Raw genomic sequence first — 20646 nt, 5'->3', positions numbered from 1 at the left:
TTGCATGGCATGGTTAAATCTTTTGTACCACCAAATCTCAATGGTGCTTTAATGGATTGAGATTAGGTGTTTTTTCAGCCATTACACTACAATACATTTTATGATGTACAAGAAACCAGTTAGAGAAAGTGTGAAACATTTGTGTCATAGGACATCATGACACAGATGTCATGATTTGTGTCATGACATGCCTAAATCCAAATATCCATCTCCTAATGGAGATGGATACTCTGTAGATATAAAGGAACATGATCAGCTGCAATACTATAGATCCTCGTGCATCTATTAGATGTATGGATGTCACAGTCTCCTAGTTTATCACATTTATTTAATGTAATAAACTTTACATTAAATTTTAATTTGTGTTAAGAATTAAAAAAGAGAACAGATTAAATCACAAAACTTATGTTGACTAAAAATGTACATTTTTACAGATCATTTTAGTCAACATCATTGATTATGTTGATGAATCATGTCAGCCATAGTTAGGATGTTAGGATGAATTAATCAAGATTGACACTGATGTAACACCCAGAGAGAAGATTCCTAAAGTGAATGAAAAAGGAAGCGGCTCGGCTACAGATACCATTATCAAGAGTCGCAGAATCAATTGGATACGGGAAGTAAATGTAATTATGATGTCAGTGAAAATTAATACTTTCACTCACCCACACTGAAGACTTTGTCACAGTTACAATGCTCGCTCAGCCGGCAGGGCCTTCATTTGTCTCCACAGCAAAATTAATTTGCTTTGATGTTTTTGAAAAGAGCTAATTTGCAGGCTAATTAATCTAATCAGCCTGAAAAGAAGGCGACAGAGAGGGATGGCTCAACTTGCTCCTCTATCACTCATGAAGAGACACACGCCCATACACACACACACACACTGATATCTGCAGATTATTTGCACATCCAGAGGACTAAAATGTAAACAGGAACAAGTGCTCCACACACACACAAACACACGCCGCTTCACCCTTCCCCCCGCTCGGAATCGTTGTCATCAACACTTGCAGCACGGCAAAGGGCAGTGAAAAGGTTACAGGCGTGAGTTAGTGGAAAGGTCGAGCTAAAGGTCTTGTTTTATTTTATTTTTTTCTTTCTGTCCAGTGTATTCTGGGTGAGCAGCGCCTCCCAATGTGGGAGAGACGGGGCAAAGATATTCAGAGGAAGAGGGGCAATCTCTTAGTTTGATCTCTTCTCAAAGAACATTTATTGATATTTAAAAGATGCAAAGCTTGATTAGGAATAAGCAGCATCAGTGGCACAATCACGCTGTTAAGGATGCTTCACTGTTTTGTTGTGTTTAAAATAGGAGTATTTAACAGATAGTAGAGTTGATCTTTAAATTATTTAGTACAATCTTCCCTGAAACCATGAGGCAGAGAAGCCCCAACTCGCCCACATGTCGATTTGTATGGAATGTTGTGGGAAGGATATAAAACATGTGGGAGAGACCCACTTTTAATTTTACAGTACATTCAATATCTTTTTAAAGCCCAGAAACTGCCTTAGCTAAACATGTAAAAAGTGTGCCTTGACAGGAATTTTAGTTTCGTGTGCATTTACAAAAAATTGGAAAGGAGATCAGTTAACAACACCTCTTAAAATAAAAACCCAGTACATTCATTAATTCACCTTAATCAGTCGTGAAGCTGTAGTCAGTTGATCTATTTTATTGCAGTAGTATAATCTAACGCAATTTGCAGCTGTACTCCAAAAATGAGCTTTGGAAATTTTTTATGTTTGTCTTCCTGATCTTTTTTATGTTTGTCTTCCTGATCGTTCTCATAACTGTGTGCAGTGGCGGAATAAAATTGGGTTGTTGTCCAGAAAAACAACTAAAATAAAGAACAGCTAAAATAAATGGGCACCTTTGCCATGTCATATTTATCCTAAAGGAAACATGAAGTCGTTGATTGCAAATTAACAGTTGCTAGATGCTCCAATAAATTTTATTTTTTTCTACTCAATAGTTTAAATAGACTCAGATTAAATGTAAATGGATGGATTTGTTTTAAGGTGTTTTAGCAGGAGTCCTATAACTATCAGACTGATGACAACAGATCTTTTTGGAAAATAAATTGTAGATAATTTGTCCAATAGTATGAGTTACGCTACGATTATCTTTCACTGCCTTATCTGTCTCAGTAAAAGTTACATTTTTTTAAATTGTTTCATTCGCAATATAAACTGATTTAATTTCATTCTGGTGCATTGTCTTAGTTTAAAACTAAGTGTTGAATACATAAAATATTTTCAGTTAAAATTATGCTGTAATCTATTTGGTTTTAAGCTTTTAAAATTTGATTTAAAATCCATCAAGAAAAATTACTATATCATGTTTTATTCCACAGACATCTGGTTTATAACATCTGGTTTATAATTGATAACAGAAATTGTTGCTCAAATTATTTTAACATGTTTGCTTTCTGCTTCAGAGTTCATCCGTGTCTCCGTCAGCCAGTTTCCGGGCTGGAGAGAAACATCGGAGTTCCAGCGATTTTTCATCCGAGAGCAAGAAGCAGAAGACAGATGACAAGGAACTGACCTCCAGCCGCTATGTGAGTGATGAGCTTAAACCCTTCTTCTCTGGGCAGTGGAGGAGGTGTATGATTAAATATTTTATCACTGCAAGAAAAAATTGGAAAATTTATCTCAGTTCTTGAGTCTGTTTTTACTACACTTTGTTTTGAAGAGCTGAGGAAGGAATTGGAGAAAAGCTTGGGAGAACTAGCTTTTCATGTGTGAAGCCACTAGCTTTTAATTTGTCCTTTTATGTTTTTTTATATTGTCAAAGGCAAAAAGTTAAAGCAGACTGAATGGAAAATATTGTGATGCCATTTTATTCTGTACAGTAAAACAATATATTGTTATTTATATATTTTATTTCATTCGATTTTTCAAAAATGTAAGCTACATTTCTGTGTGAATCCCAGGAAAGTGATGGAGAAAAGAGTGACGACAACTTGGTAGTAGACGTCTCCAACGAGGTACCAGGAAGCTTTTTGTTCTTAAGATGCCATGTTTTTCTGTTCATTTGTTAAACATGTAACCTTGTTTCTTTGAAAACATCTGGGCTCACCCACCTCAGGATCCTACCTCTCCTAGAGGAAGTCCTGCCCACTCTCCTCGGGAGAACGGATTGGACAAAAGTCGCCTGCTAAAGAAAGATGCCCCCCTGAGTCCTTCTTCTATCGCCTCCTCCAGCAGCACACCTTCATCCAAGTCCAAAGAGATTAATTTGGTGAGTCATTTGGGGAATTACCGTCTTTTCATCTGATTAAATTCTTTTTTAAAGATATTTATATCAGTGTAAACATTCAAGCAAATCATTGTAAGTCGAGAAGAAATGTTTTGATGATAAATATCTTAATGCATCAGGATATAATAAACTCTTTCTGGACTTCACCAGGTTCTAAAATGCTTTAAATCTAACCATAGGAGATCAGATACAAAGAACAGATTACAGATGACAAATAAAGAACACTTTTGTTCCTTTCATAGGATTTTAGCAGAAAAAAAGCCAAAAGATTGGTTAACAAAATGCACTTTAGTCATTGAGTGTCTCAGAGGAAGGCGGCATTAAATGATTCTAGAGTCAAATAAAAGAAGTCTAGACCCAATTGAAGTGATGGGACCTTATCTGAGTTGTGCAAAAACAAATCGGCAAACCTCACTGACTTGACACAATACTTTAAGTGGCTCTACAATTTGAGTTTACAGTTATTTACTTTCTTACAGCATCTTTATTTAAGGTTCATTTTACTTCAAAAATCTTTACTGCATCTATCATGTAGTACAGTTAGATTTAAAAAGTTTTAGAACTTCAGAGCTATGTTATGTCCTGATACTTAAACCTCTAAAATTAAATAAGTATTCTTTTTAGTATACTTGTTTTGTTTGTGGGTTTTGTAATTAAGAAAGAGTCTTCAGAACAAAAATTATTTTACCATATATATATTTTTCCTACTTAAGTTGTGGATTGCTTTGCATCCTTTCTAGATGTGAATTTAAATTTTTTCTAGTAATTTGCTCTTTTTCTATGATGTACTTGATTTAGAATGAAAAATCTACAACCCCTGTGTCTAAGTCCAGCACCCCAACATCCCGCTCTGAGGCTCCCACACCCAGCAGCACCTCCACCCCTGGCCTGAGGCCTGCACCGAGTAAACCCACAGGAGCCGAGCTGCTGGGTCAGTCCTGATCGTAGCTGATCATAAAGCATCTTTACAGCAACGAGAAGCATGGAAGTCAAAAGGAATCACAAAGAACTTTTAATACCAATAAGCCTTCCTCAGATTTGAGTACATAGCGTTTGAACATTGTAATGTTTCCAGTATATTTATTTTCTTAGACAAAGCTAAATTTTGAGCAAGAAGTTGAAATGATCTTTCATAATTCTTATGTCATTTCTACATGTTATATTTCAGAATATAAAAAACATATTGAAATATTTCTGTATCTGAAGAAGTAGACCATGTTCTTTTGTTTGTTTTTAATTAATTAATCTAATCTAAACCTCAATTTTAATCATGCTTTAAAAATATTTCTCCTAATGTTTTCATACTGAATGAAGAGTATAATATATATATATAGTACTCTTATATATATATATATATATATATATATATATATATATATATATATATATATATTATACTCTTATATATTATACTCTTATATATTTATCAATGTATTATTTGTGTAATATTTATTCTAGTTTTCTTTTCTGTTTTTCACCTGTACCTGCACCAGTAATACTTGTATGTATGTGTTTATATGTGTGTGTATGCATATATAGTCACACTTTCTCTGTGTTTTCTGGTATCCAAGCAACAACATTTTTTTGCCAAATTCACTGTTGTGTCTATGCAATGACAATAAAGTAAGTCTAAGTCTACTAAGGAATTTGCGTCTTACTAAACCTGTCCTCACACTGTGTCAGGAACCATTGTAACTTCTGCCTTTGTTGTCTTCCAGCTTCCGGTCTCCGGACGCCGCTCGCAGTGCCCTGCTCGTACCCCGGACCGTTCGGAATGGTTCCTCACCCCGGCATGAACGGAGAGCTGAGTGGAGCGAGCGCCGCCTACTCCGGCCTCCACAACATCTCCCCACAGATGAGCGCAGTGGCCGCTGCTGCCGTGGCGGCATATGGACGCACGCAAGTGGTACCAGAACTTTCACAGAAACACACATCCTGAATTTGTATCTGTGATCATGTTCAAGACAGAAACATGTAAAATAATGGAGAAACCATTTGAATCAATTTTAGCTGTGTGATTAAAATATTGAGTTAACAGAAAATAAAACAATCGTTATTAAAATGTTTTCCTGAGTGCAAGCAAGCTTTTCACAGTTTTCTGCTTATTTCTGCCTTTAAATCAGTCAGCAACTTCCTCTAAACATCAGGTAGATATTTTGTCTGTTGTGTAACTTGTCTACTAAAACCTCATTGATTATGATTTTTTTAAAGCCTTCAGCCAGATGACCTCATATCAGATTAACCTCAGATATTTGATGGCAGATCTCAGAGTTTTGTCTGCAACCTCCAGTATTTGTCTTTGATGTAAAAATTTGACTTAGAATCTTGTAGTGTGCTGCTGGCCGTCGAGTGAAGGTCACTGACCGCAAGAGAGCAGTCAGTCTTACTAACAACACAAACAGAAAAAAACTGCTTTAACCTTTAAAGAGAGCTAAAATTTTCTATCTGAAAAAAAAAAATCCTTAAAAAATAAAGAAAGCAAGGAAAGAGAGTGGTAGAAAGCATTTCTCAAGGTCTACAGAAATTATCCTAATCTTAAGTTTTCCTTAGATTTGACAGAATAATTTCAAGTGTTTTTTAATAATGTTTCGAATTGGGCATTAATTAAGTGTAATGTTATTATGACAATGTCTCTATTGTCCATTTACATCACCTTACCCTAAAGTAAGCAATATCAAAATCTAGTAGATATTTAAATCACATTGAAAAAGTGATTTAAATATCTATAATTAATTGTTAAAATAAAATTTGCAACCTTATCTAACTCTTTAAATAGTTCTCTTTAGTTCTCAGCTTTGAATTTTTTTAAAGAATTGTTGCTTTTAATCTGAAAAATTCTAGCATTGTTCTCTCTTAAGCTTCATTATCACATTTTTCAAGCAACTCTGCTTTAATTAGAGATGACTCATATAACAAAAGCATTTCACAGTGGTGTGTAGTTGAACTGTCGTTCTCTCACTAGGTGGGATTTGATCCTCACCATCACATCCGTGTCCCAGGGCTTCCTCCCAACCTGTCAGGAATTCCTGGTGGAAAACCGTAGGTTTCCTCACCTCAGTTGTTAATGTCAGACACACCAAGAAAGACACATGATTTTGTCGTTATCCTTTCATTTCACTCTCTTTCTTATTTCTTGCCACTCTTTGTCCCCTCCAGAGCTTATTCCTTTCATGTGAGCGCTGATGGACAAATGCAGCCTGTGCCTTTTCCTCCAGATGCTTTGATCGGCCCTGGCATCCCACGGCATGCACGACAGATCAATACTCTCAGCCATGGAGAGGTGGTGTGTGCTGTCACCATCAGTAACCCGACTCGTCATGTCTATACCGGGGGCAAAGGCTGTGTGAAGGTGTGGGATATCAGTCATCCGGGTAACAAGACCCCTGTTTCCCAGCTGGACTGCCTTGTAAGACCTGTGCCTTGACCCTTATATTCCAGACTGTGTCAGTAAATGCATGTAATACAGTGTTTTTCTGTTGCTTCAGAACAGGGATAACTACATTCGCTCGTGTCGCCTGCTTCCGGATGGACGAACGCTAATTGTAGGGGGCGAGGCGAGCACTTTGTCAATATGGGATTTGGCTACACCAACTCCTCGTATCAAAGCAGAGCTAACTTCATCCGCACCAGCGTGTTATGCTTTGGCCATCAGCCCTGACTCCAAGGTCTGCTTTTCCTGCTGCTCTGATGGAAACATAGCTGTCTGGGATCTTCACAACCAGACTTTGGTTCGGTAGGTGGCTACAGAACCAAAGTGTATAGCAATTGTATTTCCTTGACTGAACACATGAACTTGAATATGACCACGGTTTTAGGGCCACGCTAATGAAATATATATATTTTTAATTACGAGAATGAAGTAACAAAATTGCAAAAAATTAAGTCATATTATGAAAATAGTCATATGAGAACAAAATTGAAATAGTATGAGAATAAAGTCATAATATTACAAGAATAAAGTTGTAATATTATGATTTTATTCTCATACTATTTCAATTTTATTTTCATATATTACCATGACTTTATTCTTGTATTTTTTTTACTTTTTTCTCGTAAAATTATAACTTTATTCTTGTAATACTGCGACTTCATTCTTGTAATATTATGACTTTATTCTCATAACAGTTTATTTTGATAATTTTATGACATTATTCTCACAATTTTATGTTTTTAATTTTTTCTTTATATGGCCCTAATACTCTGTCACACTTGAGTGACATCCATTCTGCATCGCTAATATTACGTCAGTCCTCCACTTGTAGCATTTGCATCTTCATCTGCTCTTTAAGAGTGTGTTGGAGTATTTCCACATTCTTCCTGAAGTGCATTTGTGAGGTCAGACATTGATGTGGGACAAGAAGGGATGGCTTACAAATGTGTTCTAATTCAACCCAACTGGGCACAGTTATGTTCCAGAAACCTCACACCTGCTGTTATTTTTGGATATTCATGAACTACTTTTTAGTTTTTTCTACTAATTATTGTTAAATAACATGGATGTATTGTGCATGATTCTCTGCAGGCAGTTTCAGGGTCATACAGATGGAGCCAGTTGTATAGACATCTCTAACGACGGAACTAAACTTTGGACTGGAGGTCTGGATAACACTGTTCGGTCCTGGGATCTGAGAGAGGGACGGCAGCTGCAACAACACGACTTTACTTCCCAGGTTTGTAAGAAACGCCAAAGCAATATGTATACTGTGTTAAATATTTTTATGAACCTCTTTTATGCTTATATCTTCATATAATTCTTTATAACTCAGTCCCTCTACCACATTCATAATGTAAGCTGTTGCACTGGGGCAAAGACGGCTGGGTTATTATCAAACTTATTGTACCAGTAGTTTGTGTTACTTGTAAAGTAAAAATGTTACAGATTGGTAAAAATTGTACTTCGATGGACGAGTCCCTGCCAATTGCAGTGTGTGTGATTACCGTCTCTGCTTTTGATTTATTGCAGTAATTTACCAGCTCAGTTCAGAGCATTTAACCCACACTGAAGGCCTGACTATTTTTGTCATGCCCTCAAATACTTTTAACACCAATAATACTTGCAGTTAGAATTCACTTTTTTTCAGGTAAGAAGAAATGCAGCGATAAGAGACCATTATAGCAATTTTCCTGAATAGGACCCATTTCGCAACCTCAGTTTGTACATGAGGGCATGAGTGTGCATTAAAGAGATTTGAGAGAGAGGGAACACAAGACAGGGAGCAATATGGCTGATAAAGTTTTACAGCCTCAGCAAATTTATCACCCACTATTTCTCAGCTAAAATATCTTTTAGTCTTTTACAGGGTTTTCACATTTATACAACATATTCATGAGCACATTTTCGACGTTACAATGCTGAATGTTTTAAACACTACATATGATCTGGGGTGCTGTGGTGGTGCAGGGGCAAAGGACAACCCACGCATTGAGGCCTTAGTCCTCGTGGCGGTAGTTGCAGGTTCAATTTCCGGCCTTGCGACATTTGCCGCATGTCTTCCCCCTCTCTCATTACCCTCTTTCCTGTCGAACTACTTTCAAATGAAGGACACTAGAGCCAACAAAACCTTAAGAAAAAAACCTATTTAGTATAATAAGATATTTAAAAGAGGACTGTTTGTCTTTTTTGCAGATCTTCTCTCTGGGTTACTGTCCGACAGGCGAGTGGCTGGCTGTGGGGATGGAGAACAGCAACGTAGAGGTTCTGCACGTCACCAAACCTGACAAGTACCAACTCCATCTACATGAAAGCTGCGTGCTCTCACTAAGATTTGCTCACTGTGGTAAGAGTGCAACAAGGTCAGGGGGACATAAATGACACTGTCATCAAATGAAGCTTCCTTGTTTATTTCTTAATTTAGACATAAAAAGGTGTACACAGGTGGTCAGATTCTGGACCGCTAACCAGTATTCTCGGTATTTTGAATTGGTTAGGCTTAAACATTTATTTGTTCACCTAAGGCAAATAAATGCCAAAAGTCGGTCCTCAAGGGCCGGCATCCTACATGATTTAGTTCTCTCCCTGGTTTAACATACCTGGATCAAATGATGTCTCGTTAGAAGGCCTAAGAAGAACACTGACCTGCTAAAAATTTTGTTACTACCACCATGGAGAGAACTAAAACTTGCAGGATGTTGGCCCTTGAGGACCGACTTTGGGCACCCCTGATCTAAGGGGTCTTGCATACCTAAAAAAAAAAAATCACGTGCATGTACAGAACAATATACTAAAATATCTATATTTTGTAATATAGATAACTCTGTATTACAAAAAATGTGACTGTGTAAGTTCTCCACATTCAAAGTGAAAATACAAGAAAGCGGGAAGTGCATAGGGAATAAAATCATTACTCAAATGTCAATGTTCACAAACAGAAGGTTGATTTTTTTTTCTTTTTTATGTATAAGTTTTCACTGTGTTCTGTTTTGTTCCTTGCAGGGAAGTGGTTTGTGAGCACAGGAAAAGACAATCTACTCAATGCATGGAGAACTCCATATGGAGCCAGCATTTTCCAGGTGAGAGGGACAGAGTAGCCCCTGCATCTAGGAATTTTCTGTTTAGAGAGATATATATGTAATACAACCTGGAGCTAAGGCTGTCTTTTTTTAATACATATAACCACATTTTGTCTTATATCCCCTTCTCAGTCAAAGGAGTCATCCTCTGTGCTGAGCTGTGACATCTCCATAGATGATAAATACATTGTGACGGGCTCAGGAGACAAAAAAGCGACGGTCTACGAGGTCATCTATTAGGAAAGCTGGACTTAAAGGTCATCCTTGATCTGGACGTAAAGTCACCATCATCAGTATAAAAAATGTATCCAAACAAACACAAATACGTTCTGGGACCATGACACTTTGACCTCCTGATTCTGTTTGGTCGAGAATCAAAATGCACAAAGCACACAGATTTTTTATCTTCCTTTTATTTTCAAGTGCCGTTCTGCTGGTGAAAGTATAAAAGAATGTCTATGTACACTAAGTCTGAATTGGCCAGATAGCATTCCTTTAAATGACATTTAACACAAGTATCTCTTATATTTGATTGTTTACAGCATTTAGACATATCTAGCTTTAAGCTTAGGTGTTCTGAATGGCACATGTTTTATAACAAGTTTTTATTGTCATTTCTGCATAGTTTCTCTGCCTGATTACGTCTCAGAATTGACATTATGCCTTCAAAGGGTACATGACAAAGAGGGGTCGTAATTATGCACATGCAAATTTGTTTTTAAGGAATTGCAGACACTGACCAATTTTTGGGCTCTTCTAGTAGAGATGTGTAAAAAGCCTTTAAATGATTCAATCTTTATTGAGCGCATTTAAAAATAAAACACAGAAAATTCCTCATTAAATTTAGTCAATGAAGACAGTTTATTTTAAAAAATTGTTTTTAAATTATTTTTAAAACCACTAGTGGCACCAGGTTCCCCTCATACTTCTTTTGTGCCTACTGTTAAGTATGATGAAGAAACTGTGAACTTGACGAGGCATTTATCTTTCAAATACACTAGAAACTTAATTACAGCTGTTGAATATTTGACTCTTTGACTATACATGGACATTTTAAATTGAAATCCAACGATGGTAGAAGTAGTGCATCACGACTAGGTCATTTAGGCTAATATTAATCCAAAACATTATAATTGTTCACTCAGCTAAATTCAGCCTACTTCTGAGATCTAAATCTTGTAGAAAACCTGTGGAGTAAACTGAAGAGGAGAGAGCAGGAAAGAGGACCAATGACTCTCATCTGGAGAGATTGTCCTGTTGCCTAAAGGAGATTGTACAAAGTACTGACGGTAGGGGTATCAACATTTATGGGTTTGTTGGCAACAAATACTCAGATTAAAGGTTGGTGTCTTTTCTCCGTAAAATTATGTTACCGCAGTAAAAGGTTAGTTTCTTTTAAAGGGGTTTTCACATTTTTACTATTGGTGCCAGCAATGTATCTGTATGTAAGGGGCTTTTTGAAAGACAAAATGATTTTAATAACATGGGCTTCAAAGGCATTATGTTCATATTTATTATGTTGATGCATTTTGTTCCCTTCACTTTTAACTTTTAAACTTTTACATGTTTTCTTAAATACTTCTCAGAAAAGCCTTCCACATGCCAGAAACACCAACAGTTAATTTCATTACAGTTGCATGTTGAGGGGTGCTTGTTGTGAAAGCCATCACAGAAAGTTTCTTTAATATCTCTGAGCTCCTTCAAGGACTGACAAAGAGAGGCGACATGTTGAACAAACGGGGAGCTGACCTTCAAGGAGTACTTTGAGAGGACACGCTAAATAAACACACTAATGAAGAGGAAAAAAAGAAATTGTCATAGCCTAAGGACTTGTATTGTAAAGACTAGTTTGCCTAATCCAAAAACAACAAGATGTCTACTGTACAGAGGTGTGTGATGTATTTAAACTGTATTATCTGCACTCATTAAACAAACGTGTAAAAAAACAATTTCCAAATGTGCTGAAAGATTCCTTTTTGTATTTGAACAGATGAGGTTTGTTATTTTCTGTTTTCTATTGTTTAAGATGCAGGTTATTACCCTTAGTATTTTCTACCAGTATTCCTGCTTATGTTTCCCGCCTTTTCCTGTATTTCAGCTTGAGGCTGGAAGTTCACACACACACGTGTGTGTTTTGTGTGTATGTTTCGATCTTGTGGGCGCTTTATGAGCAAACTGCAGAGACAGCCATCAGTGTCCTCACTCCTGACTGACCATTGCACTTGGTTCTGTCTCCCAGTTTGGACTCCTGTGAATGTTCTTTCACTCGCCTCTGATAGTTTTTCTGTAAAACTGATATATTGGTGTTTTGAAGGTCAGCTTTCTCATTTTTGAGCTTGGTTTTCTGGTTGTGGACTTTTTTTTCTTTTTCTATCTATAAAAAAAGAACAAAAGTAGTCGTGATCGGACAGGATTAACTTTGATTTAGTTCTGTTAGCTTCTTGTAAAAAAAAAAAAGACAGAAAATACACAGTGCCTTTATGCTTCTATGCTTCTTGGATTTCCTTTCCACTCTCCTGCTTGTTCAATAGTACTCCGAGCACAAATGTAACTTTGTTTTACAAATGTCATTATTATAATTATTAATTTAACTAACTATGGTAGCCACAGTCTCAGAAGATACATAGAGGTAAAACTTGTATACTCACAGTCAGACATCATTATTAATCCAATTCTGATTAATCTAGTCAAATTTGAGTATTTTTAAAACATTTCAAATGTTCATCATAGATTTAAGTGGCAGCATACAAATCTTACTTTTATTGTATGGTATTCAATCTACTTGGTGCAAAATCATGTAGACTAACAGCAGGTTAAGTCATCAAAACATTGCATATTATATCATTATCTACACGAGTGTCTGAGGTAAAATATAAAACTGATAAATATGGTCCAAAACTACTATTTGATCCATGCATCTCTCTTTTGTTCTCTGAAACAATCCCACTGTATGTAATCTTTTAAAGCTGCAGTATGTAACTTTTATTAAGAAAAAATGTCTTTTACATATTTGCTAAAGCTAACACTATGTCGTGACAAATAATCTGTGAAGAAATCAAGCTCCTCTGCCTTCTCCCACTATAACTATTGCCACATGTATGCACAGCTCCTGGTCAGAAACAACCAATCAGAGCCAGGAGGAAAGTCTTAGTGCTGTTAATTCTACCTGTGTAGGTGCAACTACATGTGCCAATGGGAGATAAACACCTTACCGTTACAGCAAAACTCGCTTATTTGCCGTCATCGCTGTCATACTTAATCTATGTAGTCTGATGGAAGACTCTACTGATGGGGAGAAGTCGTAGTGTAGCAGAGAGCAAGAGGAGGGTGTGGGCAGCATGCATACAAGCCTGATTGACAGTGCTAAGACCCTCCTCCTCTTCTGATTGGTTGTTTCTGAAAAGCGGTGTATTTCTGCAGTTAGGACTGGGAGCTAGATTTATTTCACAGATTATCAGTCTCGTCTTATACTGTCATGACATGGTGACAGTTTTAACAAAATGTAAAAAGATATATATTTTACAGAAATTATTAGAGAAGGGTATTTATGCCCATGATCGGAGTATGTAAACTTTGAGAACTGTGCATGGAATCTGTTTGTTTAAGATTTGATCATTTCTAGCACTACAAAGAAGAAAAAGGTTTTCTTTTACTAACAGAAAAAAGGGAAGACATGTCATAATTATTTACCTTTTTTACTGCAGATACCTCAGCAGAATTAAAAAGCTTAAGTTTCATATTCTAACCAATATTTTGTGCCACTTCTGCATACTGTCTTACGTACAGACCAATATATATTTATTCATTTTTGTGAGTATAATTTGTGACTTTGTGTTATGCAGTTTCTTTCAGTACTTGAACTGGCAAAACTTTTCAATTTAAAGCTAAATTATTCAAGTTGTTGTCATTGAATGATCTGCTGTTTATCAAATCTATTGATTATCTGTTGAACTGGATTCTCTTCTGCTTTCATCCAGAAAACCTGAAATGTGTTTTTGTTGTGCTCAATGTAAAAATCCAAACCTGAATGTTACCTTTCTCGCTTCAATGCTACATGAGCTACACAACATCAAATACTCATTATATACCATAAATTAATGATGTACAGAACACTTGACTAAGCTCATGAAAGTGTTACAACTTGACTGTAAAAATGTAATTATTTAAAAGAAACCTGTCACCAGTTGAGCTTTTATTCTTTCAGTGTAAAATGCCTTCACTCTCTTTTCTAGTCTGTGATTGATTTTATTAAATTATTGTGTGGATTAATTATTGTGTCTTGGTCTCTTTAACAATTTCAGTGCAATGTTTCAGAATTAAATTTCTTCAGTTCTTATGATGTTTTTTGAAAAGTTGAAATTCAAATATCAAATCAGTCAAAGTGATTTGCAGAACTTTTTAAAGCAACACATGTTTCTGGCTTGAATTTTCTACTATGAAGGGGCAGTATTATATAAAATCTATGTTCCTCTAATTTGGTGTGGCAGCCATTCAGCTGTGCCTGTGTGGACTGAGCTCTGCCTTTGAAACGCAGCTCTCCCTTGGAGCTGCGTTTTCTTAGTTTTCAAGTATCTGCATCACACAGCACTCCTCCCTCACTATGCTTCTTCGGACTAGCCCACAGCAATTAGCAAACACCTGGTGCAACTGCAGATCTTCTGAGCTCGTTATCTGAGCTACTTTTCTGTGCAACGCTGGTGAAATTTTTGTTAAAGTGTTAATAGAGGAGCAATAAGATAACTCCCTGAAGGCAGAGTTTCAGATAGAGCAGAGGACCTATTTGAAGCAGAGCTATTTAGTCTGTGTGTAGTGTAAACCTTTAACATGCTAACCTGATGCCCGTAAAATATGAGATAGAGCTTTTGGATTTTTTTTTTTCTGAGCACTTCACAGCCTGACCTTCATGTGTCAGGATTTTACAATTGTCTTGAGTGTTTTCCACTTGTGAATGATATTTGGGTGGACTTTAAATTGTTTGGGAATGGCCTTTTAAACTGTTCCTGATTGATGGGCAAAAGGAACTTCCTCTCTAAGGTCATTGCTGATGTCTTCCTTCTTTGTCTTGTGTTAACATCTCCAGTATTAGAGGACTTATGTCTCAGCCAGATCTAGAGAAACTCATCCATGCGTTTATCTTTAGTCGCATTGATTACTGCAACAGCATCTTCACAGATCTGCCCAACAAATCAATCAGATGGCTGCAGCTGATACAGAGCGCTGCTGCTGGCGTTCTGACTAAAACCAGGAAGATAGAGCACATAATACCTGTTTTAAAGTCCCTACCCTGGATCCCTATAGCTCAAAGAGTAGACTTTGAAATATTGTAAGTTTATAAATTACTAAACGTCTTACCACCACAATACATTAAAAATCTGCTGTTGTATCAACCTTTCAGACTCCTCAGGTCTTCTGGTTCTGGTCTGCTCTGCATCCCCAGAACCAGAACCAAACAAGGAGAAGCAGCATACAACTTCTTTGCACCAAAAGTCTGGAACAAACTTCCAGAAAACTGTAAAACAGCTGAAACACTGACTTCTTTTAAATCTTGAGTAAAAACCCACCTGTTTAGAGCTGTATTTGAAACGTAATCAACTACGAATTTAATGATGGCACTTGACTTAACGTAATGTTTTGATTGTTGATTCTTTGTTGCATGACTTTGTGTTTTTGTGTTTGTTATGATATAAAGCACTTTGAAATGCCTTGCTGCTGAAATGTGCTATACAAATAAAATTTTATTGATTAATTGATTGAACACACATACTGTAGCTGTATGATCCAGACTGGCAAACCTCTTGCTCTTATAGAGTTAGTCACTCGGATGATAACCAAGAAGTCAAGCACATTTTATTATCAGTATCTGGCTGCTACTTTTCCTTAATTCCAAGCAAGGACATAGTTCCTATTTAGTGACTAAAGATTGACTGGAATCTTATGTGGGCTTTTATGCACTTGATGTCAAATTCAAATAGTTTTTTATTTTTTTATTTTCAAAACATTAGAAAGATGGCACAGATGGTACAGTGAGTGTACCTTTTTCTTTACATGTCCACACTTTTTTCATGAGGCTACGATTCTGATATTACTGAAATTGCTAATATTTCAAAAATATAAATAATTTTTTTGTTTCTCTTTATGATATAATTTTTTTTTTAATTGGAACAATGACGTTTGTTTTAACCCCCTATTGTAAACGTGCTATGTACATGCAACACTGAGCACTGGGCCAGTAAAGTGGACTAAGTGATCTAAGTGAGGGCTGTGGAGGAGGATGCTCTGCCATTCCAGTGAATGATACTCCTGCTGCAGTTCTCCAGTGAGCACTTTAACCAGTCAAAAGTGGATGAGAAGGAGGGAAGGTTGGGATGCAATGTGGGAACAAGCAACCCTACTTCAACAATAAATAGTAAGAGCACTTGCAGCATGCAAATTGCTCACTTTACCGTCAAACACACGAGTTGGATTAAACAAACAGGACACATGATCAGAATGTGCCTTAAGCTTTTATGTGTTGCTACATATATGCTTATTGTTTTAGCTAGTATATTTCAAATGTTTTAAAACTATCAAGTGAATTTATGCTGAAAAGTGCCAACTGTCTCGTCTTTTTGCAACCCCCAATAACTGCAGGCATGACCTCATAGTGTGATGGAATAATGTTAGCAAAGTGCCACTTTACCCATTCCAATTCTCTTATAACCTCAGAGGGCTAACAAAGCAGCTCATTAATTAATTCAGAGTTTTCAAACACTGACAGCACACTGTGGAGATCCACAAAAAAAAGATATTGAGGAGGCAGCCAACAACAGTTCAAAACATTTATGGTAAGTTCCCCTTATGGATACAGATTATAGCAAAACAAAAAAAAAAGAATTCAGCCCTACAGCAACTTTTTTATTCACTTGGACATTACAGTTCTTCAGGTATAATGCAAAAAACAAACCCACTAAGAGGCAACATTAATTAACATGTCAATATCAGTTTAATTCCCCGAAGTTTAAAAATTAATCCCAGAAACATACATCTAAAGATGAGTTTTTCTAACACAGCCAAACATGTTACCTGCCAATGGAATGGAGATTTTACTTGCGTCTTATACAAGCTAAGCTATTACATTTGTACCTAGAAGATGGACATCACAAAACATAAATGAGAACCCACATGATATCACTTATGCACATTCAGTCCTGGAAGGCCAAAATAATAAAAAAATAAACTGGAAATGCTGCATGTTGTTCTTGTTTAGGAGAACCAATGAGACAGTAAGAATCATGTTGAGGAACTTTTTCTATCAAGTTTAGAATAATATTGATTCCTCTTGTTCAACATGCATGGTGTGCTAATTTAACATGGGCTTGAGTGGTGACTACTCCACTGAAGTCTCATTCAGGGCACAACTTCAATAACTACACTCCCTTTTTTAAAATCAGGTAAAAATGCGCCTACGTTCCTAGTGCCACCCTGGGCAACTGCCCATACTGTCTATATTCATATGTGTTTAATGATGCTGCCTGTGCTTTGGTCGAATATTACATCATGTTATGACATTGCAGATCATGTTTAAAAATACTTTTGGTGTGTCACAAATGTTCTTTTCAGCTGAGCATTACAGATTCTGCCTCTTGACCTACATGGTTATGAAACCATGTAGGTCAATGCATGAATCATTGAATCAGGTGAATTACTCAATAAAACAAGCAAAATAAATCAATGTTAGTAGAATTTCCTTGTCTTTTGAAGGAGCATTTCAAATGCTGTATTTTTTGCTAAAGGACATATTTGAGTCATTCTTTATCCTGTATATTACTTCTGACAACTTTTGTCCTTCTCACATCTGACTTACTAATTTTCCTTCTTATGCTTCTATTTTCACGCTGCATCTTTGAAAAGAGAGGGATCACTGCAGACAGAAGATATCATGTCCTTCAGCTTATCTGATTTGAGGGTGATCCTGTAATGTGAGGGTGGCCTGGTGAGAAGCTTTCTAATTTTGTGAAATTTAAAGGGACAGCTTGCACAAAGGCTGGAGTTGCTAGCACTTTTCATCTGTTCTAAGGATATCTGATGATTAATTAATTGCTTTGGCTTCTTAATGAGTTTATGGCCATTAGTGGGTGGGGAGGCACACTCTGTACATCTCTTTGATATCCAACATTCAGGGCTGTGTCATACATTAATGAGCTTTGAGCTGTGGAACAAGCATCATTATCTTTTTCCAAAAAGAGACAGATAAGAGCTTTCTGTTCCAAAAAGACAGGGGAGGGACTCGCTCACACCGAGAATGCATCTGTGTGTTTGTGTTAATTAGTGGGTGATTAGTGAGTGACTCTTGAGCTTTACAAGCTGCATATGAAGAGAGGGTGGAACATGCTGCTTTTACCGTGTTTATTTTTAACACCGTCTATTTTTCACTGAAACTGCATTGATTGGATTGAATTAACTGAAAAGCTCTTGTGCAGTTTTTGTAAGTTGTTAAAGTGTTTAATCCTTTCTCTCTCTAAAGAAACTTCAAAGTACATATGCATCGTATACCACACAGGAACTGATCAGATTTTCTGAAGGACAAAATGTTTTATTTTTCCTCATTTCTGCCTTTTTACTTATTGTTAGAACAAATCCCTTCATTTCAGAGTGTTTGCTTTTATTCTGCATAGCTTCAGCAAAATGTTTCAGTTGTATATGAGAATATTGCATTACCTTTAATGAAACTTGGCAACAATAAAACACTCATTATTGAATAGGAGTGAGGGAGACTGGAAATATCAAATTCTATAATTAAACGTCAGCAATCATTTGAGACAAGTTCTGATTTAAAAAATTGTTTGGAAGCTACAATGATTTTCCCTTTCCATTGATATTTCCTGCAGAACAGTTGCATCACCAAAAATCATTATCAGGCAGAAAGACTTAAATGCGGTCTTTCCTACCAGTTAACCCTGTTATACATCCAAAATTCCAGGTAATACCAGTGGGAATCAGGAAAGAAGGTCCAAGCAACTCAGACTCAACCACTTTCTACTTTAATGTAACTTGAATGTTTCAATTATTTGTATCAGTAATTGTGTCTCTTGTGGTGAAATTTACTCAGATGCACAGAAAAATTAGGGTTTTTTTTATGGGTTGACTTTGTAAAAACCTTAAATTTTTAAAAATCCTGTAAGGTATAAATATTGTACAGAAGCGTTTTATTGACAATGTACATTTAAAAGTAAAAAAAAACAACCCCACAATAACAAACAAAACATTAGATACTATCTTTAACATAGATACTTTAACTGATGATCTGAAATTAGTCAACAAGAGTCAGAATTTCTGATTTTTCCTAAATCTTCCCTGAAGCTACAATTTTTAATGGATTATATACTTAGTCTGTTAGTCTGTGCAAAATGATTTTTTTTTTAATTTTTTTATGTAAAGTTTTGTTTTACATGCTCTTAATCTTCAGCGTGTGAACATAATGTGCTCTATGATGAACTGATATTGGTAGTAATTAACCTGCATTCCCACCCACTCTCAAAATCAATGTTAAATTTTGCCATCTTTTAATAATCTTTCGGTCTTGAGCTATATCAGTGTGTGTAAAATAATGAGAAAATAAGTACAAATAAAAACAAATTAAACCTTTTGTATTTAAACATACAAAATAATTACCAACACCCCTGCATAAGGACCTGCCACTTGTGACCAAACAGTTTATATGCATTTTATGACCAAAGGTATGCTGTCTTCTCTATGCCATTTGTAGTTTTCAGTCATTTTCTTGCACCTCTGAGTTATTAAAGTATTTAATATATCCATTTTTATCGAAATAGAGAGGCTTTTTGTAAAACCACATCTATTCAGTCACTTCACGGCCACTGCTGTGAAGGGTCCAGAGGTCATAAAAAAGTACAGAGAGCTAGATGAGTGAGAGGGTGATAGTTCGCACACGAAGTGGAGGATTTGATATTCCGTAAGAAAACAGGAGCAGCCATTTGAGTGGAGGTCACGGACATTTCTATGCATGCCAGTGGAATAGGTGGGAGTGTTGGAGGAGAGAAGCCTCTTAAAACCAAATGAACTAAAAGCTCTTGGTTTGAATGCTCTTCAGCCTGCACTCTGCAGAATGTACTTCAGCTCAAATAAAGCACTCGGGTCAGAAGAGATTAGATTTTTTTCCCCCCAAGCTTTTAGGATAACTCTGATTCCCACTTAAATCCAACTTTAGTTCCCATTTTTTGAGTAAGAAAATTGTATTTTTTGTGTGAACAGAGAGCTGCTGAAGCATGAAATAAAATTGTAAAATGTTTAAAATTTTAGTGTACATTGTGGAGAGATCCAAAGAGAGATTATGAAATTAATGTAACGTGAACAAAACATGATTTAAACCTGCCTTAGACTATCTATTACACCAAATAAATAATAGACCATATTTTTCAAGTAAAAACAATTTAATATGCATTTAAAGTTCAGGATGCTTCAGCTTCTTTCCCACCCTTTTAAGCATAACATTCTGTCCTAAACTACAAATTAAGATAAAAAACAAAGTTATTGTGCTGCCATAAAGAAGACAACAAAGTACATACCCTTACTTCCAAGAAAAATTCATTTCATTGCTTCAAATGACAGGAAAATGAGTTACAATATTAAATGCCACAACAAACTTTTCCAAACTCCAAATTTTCATACTAAAGTCCACTTTATCACATTATGAATTATGATTCATTATCACGAGTCAAGGCTATTAGAACTGTTGCCTTGCAGCTAGAAGGTCCAGGGTTTACATGTTCTCCTCATGCATGTGTGGACTCTCTCCATGTTATTTGGGTTGCTTCCACAGTTCAAAAAGTTCTAGAACTGGTGAGATATGAATGTATTCTTTGTTTTTTGTG

The 20646-nt window shown here is 36.2% G+C and overlaps 1 protein-coding gene across 3 annotated transcripts in view; it reads left to right on the top strand.

Moving 5' to 3' along the window:
• LOC102227775 (transducin-like enhancer protein 4) overlaps window positions 1–13203 on the top strand; it is a 39936-nt gene extending 26733 nt beyond the window's left edge. For all 3 annotated transcript variants that reach the window (XM_005800972.2, XM_023342970.1, XM_023342971.1), the window contains exons 9-20: window positions 2442–2564; window positions 2940–2993; window positions 3095–3247; window positions 4064–4196; window positions 4984–5171; window positions 6228–6304; window positions 6422–6671; window positions 6751–6998; window positions 7788–7935; window positions 8892–9042; window positions 9699–9775; window positions 9908–13203. In XM_005800972.2, coding sequence (XP_005801029.1) covers window positions 2442–2564; window positions 2940–2993; window positions 3095–3247; window positions 4064–4196; window positions 4984–5171; window positions 6228–6304; window positions 6422–6671; window positions 6751–6998; window positions 7788–7935; window positions 8892–9042; window positions 9699–9775; window positions 9908–10015 — 1710 coding nt within the window. In that variant the 3' untranslated portion in view covers window positions 10016–13203. The remainder of the gene's footprint in view (window positions 1–2441; window positions 2565–2939; window positions 2994–3094; window positions 3248–4063; window positions 4197–4983; window positions 5172–6227; window positions 6305–6421; window positions 6672–6750; window positions 6999–7787; window positions 7936–8891; window positions 9043–9698; window positions 9776–9907) is intronic.
• The last annotated feature ends 7443 nt before the right edge of the window (window positions 13204–20646 follow it).

Source organism: Xiphophorus maculatus, chromosome 12 (assembly GCF_002775205.1).
Source record: "Xiphophorus maculatus strain JP 163 A chromosome 12, X_maculatus-5.0-male, whole genome shotgun sequence".
Taxonomy (NCBI): domain Eukaryota; kingdom Metazoa; phylum Chordata; class Actinopteri; order Cyprinodontiformes; family Poeciliidae; genus Xiphophorus; species Xiphophorus maculatus.
Note: the sequence above shows the minus strand (reverse complement) of the source record. Positions and strands in the feature narration are given on the sequence as shown.